The following is a 4,233-nucleotide window of genomic DNA, read 5'->3' as shown; positions in this document are numbered from 1 at the left end:
AACAGTATGGAAATAAAAGACCTCTGATGGATAGACAGACCTCTGATGGATAGACAGACCTCTGATAGATAGACAGACCTCTGATAGATAGACAGACATCTGATAGAGACACGTCTGATAGAGACACGTCTGATAGAGACACGTCTGATAGATAGACCTCTGATAGATACACGTCTGATAGATAGACGTCTGATACACGTCTGATAGATACACGTCTGATAGATAGACGTCTGATAGATAGACGTCTGATAGATACACGTCTGATAGATACACGTCTGATAGATAGACCTCTGATAGAGACACGTCTGATAGATAGACGTCTGATAGATACACGTCTGATAGATAGACGTCTGATAGACCTCTGATAGATACACGTCTGATAGATACACGTCTGATAGACCTCTGATAGATACACGTCTGATACACGTCTGATAGATACATGTCTGATAGACGTCTGATACACGTCTGATATATTGCAGATGAGCAAACGGTCTAACAAATAGGTCTCGCAGATGTAGTGCAGACGTCTCCGTGATGTACGTGTGCTGTCTCTGCGACTGAAGAAAGAAAGCATGACATGGGGCGAGTAAATGATCAGGAAATGTTAACTTATCTTTTAAATAGTGCCGTCAAACGATTAATCGCATCCAAAATAAAAGTTCTTGTTTGCATAATATATGTGTGTTAACCCTAGCTCTGTATAAATATACACACACACAGTATATATTTTGAATGTCTGCATTTATCTTCGTATAATTTATATTATAAATAAATAAATTTGATATGTAAACATAACCTATTTTTCTGAAATGTATACATGCATGTGTGTGTATTTATATATACGTAATAAATACACACCGTACTAGGATTGCAAAGGAGTGGAAAATATCTGGTACATTTCCGGAAACTTTCCAAAAATCCCTGGAACATTCAAAACAATCCTGGAACGTTTCCTCCTTTTTGCAACCCTACACCGTACACGCACATGTAAGCAAAAACTTTTATTTTGGATGCGATTAATCGCGGTTAATCGTTTAACGGGACTACTTTTAAGTAGTGTTAAAGTAGCCCAATTCTGCGGGAAAACACTGATGTGATCTGAACACGGAGTCGCGTGTCTTCACTCTCAGATCCGCAGACGGCGGCGTCATGTCCGGCTGCGCAGACGGCGAGGACAGCTGTGCGGTTGCCATGGAGACGGAGGAGGTGCAGCCGGGTGAGCGCAGCATGGGCGAGCTCCCCGAGGAGGTGCTGGAGTTCATCCTGTCCTTCCTGTCGCCCTACCAGGAGCACAAGACGGCCGCGCTGGTCTGCAAGCAGTGGTACCGCCTCATCAAAGGTCAGCTGGTTCTAATAATCGCTGTAACGATCATGCTAACTGTAAAGCCCCGTTCACACTACGGTTGGGAATCGAAAATCGATTCAGATTCCAGAATCGGATACTTGTTGTCAAATTAAAATTTAGATTCCGCCTATCGATTCCTATGCGGTTTTTCCTCCTCCTCCATCTGTGAGGAGCTAGCGGTCTGCCAGGACCAAAGTTTGGCTACGTTTGCGATCAGAAGCCAAAAAAGCTCAATATAATATCTGTGATAGCTAAACATGCTGCGGGAGAGCTTTAGTTTAATAGATTGTTAAAGATCGCGAACACGATTCAAACACCAACGTGATTCTGTTCCTAGATTACAATGATTCGTCTGATTCATTCCTCAAGCTTTGACGCGTCGATCAATGTTGTGATCGCGTGGTTCATCCGTGCAGCGTACGATCTCATCAGTGTGATTTAAACATTTAAATCTGCGTTCACGGAGAACTGGGATAAGTTTATAGTTCAGATATAAACTCACGATTAAAATAGATTAAATCACCTTTTGAAAGTAATGTGACGCTTCAAATGAAGATTTATGGATTACAGTGTTACGCCAGTAGGTGGCGAAAAGGGGCTGTTAAAATGTATTTGTCTTTGAATCATTCAGAGATTCGTTCAAGAACGCTGATTCATCCAGTAATGATTCAAGTACATCTTGAGTGAGTCATTGAATCATTCATAAATTACATGCCTGTTGTAGCCTGTTGATTTCTGTTCATGGTATTCAGCTCCAATAAATGGTTTGCAAAAAAGAGACGCAGGATAAATGTTTGATATCAATATTTAATCACATTGGAATCGAAACTGAGGATCGGAATTGATCAAATTCAAACGATACCCAACCCTAGTTCACACCAAGAGCGATAACTATAAAGATAACGATATTAGCGTCCACATCAGAGGACGACATCGTCTGTTACTCTAAGCGCGCGCGCGTCTGCCGCTTTAAATTCTCCAGCTCGTTACAGCAGGATGGATTCTGATTGGCTGTCAGTGTTTGTATCGTTCATCAGCTGGAAAAAACCGTTCTGAAAGTGATTCCAACGATATCGTTTCTCTTTGTCTTTATCGTTATAGCTGTGGTGTGGTCTCTGCTATTCTTTAATACTGAGAACGGTTTTTAGATCTATGTCTTTATAGTTTTCGTGCTCGGTGTGAACGGGGCTACACACTCAGATATTCTGTAAACAGAAACGTTTATTTTGGATGTGATTAATGGCGATTAATCGTTCGACAGCACTACTCAGAATCCAGCGACTTTAAAGCGGCGACAAAACTGCAGAAAAAAATGATTGTTATAGTGATAATTTCTGTTATTGATAACGTTAGCATTGTCAAAATAGTTTACTTATTGTTATCCACACCGTTATAGTTCTACGTATCAGCATAAATATAGTTATCGTTATAGTTCCTCTTCATCATAGTAATCATTGTTAAAGTTACCAGTATAGCTAACGTTATTGTTACAGTTGATATCATTGTAACTGTGGTTACCATTATCGTTATAGTTATTGTTACCTTTATAGTTATCGCTATAGTTATCGCTATAGTTGTTGTTGCCGTTATAGTTGTCATTATCATTAAAATTATTGTTATAGTTATTATAGTTGGCATTAAAGTTATTGCAGTAGTTATTGGTATAGTTATGATTACCGTTATAGTTATCATCATAACCACTAAAGCTATTGTTATAGTATTAGTTACTCTTATAGATATTATTATTGTTGTAGTTACATAGTTATCATTATAGATATCATAGGTAGCATTATTGTTGCTGTTGTTATATAGTTATAGTTATTATAGTTACTATTGTAGTTATTGTACTTATTATAGTTGTTGTTATTGCTATCGATGCAGTTATTATAATTACCATATTGTTATAGTGATAATTTCTGTTATTGATAACGTTAGCATTGTCAAAATAGTTTACTTATTGTTATCCACACCGTTATAGTTCTACGTATCAGCATAAATATAGTTATCGCTATAGTTGTTGTTGCCGTTATAGTTGTCATTATCATTAAAATTATTGTTATAGTTATTATAGTTGGCATTAAAGTTATTGCAGTAGTTATTGGTATAGTTATGATTACCGTTATAGTTATCATCATAACCACTAAAGCTATTGTTATAGTATTAGTTACTCTTATAGATATTATTATTGTTGTAGTTACATAGTTATCATTATAGATATCATAGGTAGCATTATTGTTGCTGTTGTTATATAGTTATAGTTATTATAGTTACTATTGTAGTTATTGTACTTATTATAGTTGTTGTTATTGCTATCGATGCAGTTATTATAATTACCATTAAAGTTATCATTGTCATTATTGTTATTATATTCACCATTATAGTTATCATTGTAGCGGTCATTATAGTTATTGTTTCAGTTATTATAGTTACAGTTAAGGATTCAGTGAGCTGAATGGTTGTGGTTTAGTGTGTGGTGCAGTGATGTAGCGTGTTCTGATGTCCTTCTGATGCGCTGTGATTGTGATCTGTGTGTGTGTGTGTGTGTGTGTGTGAGAGTGTCTGTCTCTCTCTCTCTCTCTCTCTCTCTCTCTCTCTCGCTCTCTCGCTCTCTCGCTCTCACTCTCGCTCTCTCTCTCTCAGGTGTGGCGCATCAGTGTTATCATGGTTTCCTGAGGGCTGTTCAGGAGGGAAACATTCAGTGGGAGAGTCGCACATATCCATATCCTGGAACACCGATAACACAACGCTTCTCACACAGTCAGTGAACAGATCACTCACTCTCTCACACACACACACACACTCGCACTCACTCTCACACACACACTCACTCACACACTCGCGCGCACACACACACACACACACACACACTCGCACTCGCACTCACTCAC

At 38.4% G+C, this 4,233-nt stretch overlaps 1 protein-coding gene and 1 long non-coding RNA gene across 2 annotated transcripts in view; one reads left to right on the top strand and one right to left on the bottom strand.

Annotated features, from left to right (window-relative positions):
* LOC107573139 (F-box only protein 42-like) overlaps positions 1–4,233 on the top strand; it is a 19,960-nt gene that overhangs the window by 3,233 nt on the left and 12,494 nt on the right. Inside the window, exons 2-3 of the mRNA XM_016259584.1 lie at positions 1,131–1,339; positions 3,986–4,102. Coding sequence (XP_016115070.1) covers positions 1,131–1,339; positions 3,986–4,102 — 326 coding nt within the window. The remainder of the gene's footprint in view (positions 1–1,130; positions 1,340–3,985; positions 4,103–4,233) is intronic.
* The window catches only part of LOC107573141 (uncharacterized), a 12,280-nt gene that overhangs the window by 6,403 nt on the left and 1,644 nt on the right, over positions 1–4,233 (bottom strand). The window contains exon 2 of the long non-coding RNA XR_001607449.1: positions 490–492. This is a non-coding gene — a long non-coding RNA (uncharacterized lncRNA). The remainder of the gene's footprint in view (positions 1–489; positions 493–4,233) is intronic.

Source organism: Sinocyclocheilus grahami, unplaced genomic scaffold (genome assembly GCF_001515645.1).
Source record: "Sinocyclocheilus grahami isolate Dianchi unplaced genomic scaffold, SAMN03320097.WGS_v1.1 scaffold1874.1, whole genome shotgun sequence".
Classification (NCBI taxonomy): domain Eukaryota; kingdom Metazoa; phylum Chordata; class Actinopteri; order Cypriniformes; family Cyprinidae; genus Sinocyclocheilus; species Sinocyclocheilus grahami.
The sequence above is the reverse complement of the archived record's forward strand: the minus strand, read 5'-3'. Positions and strand labels throughout refer to the sequence as shown.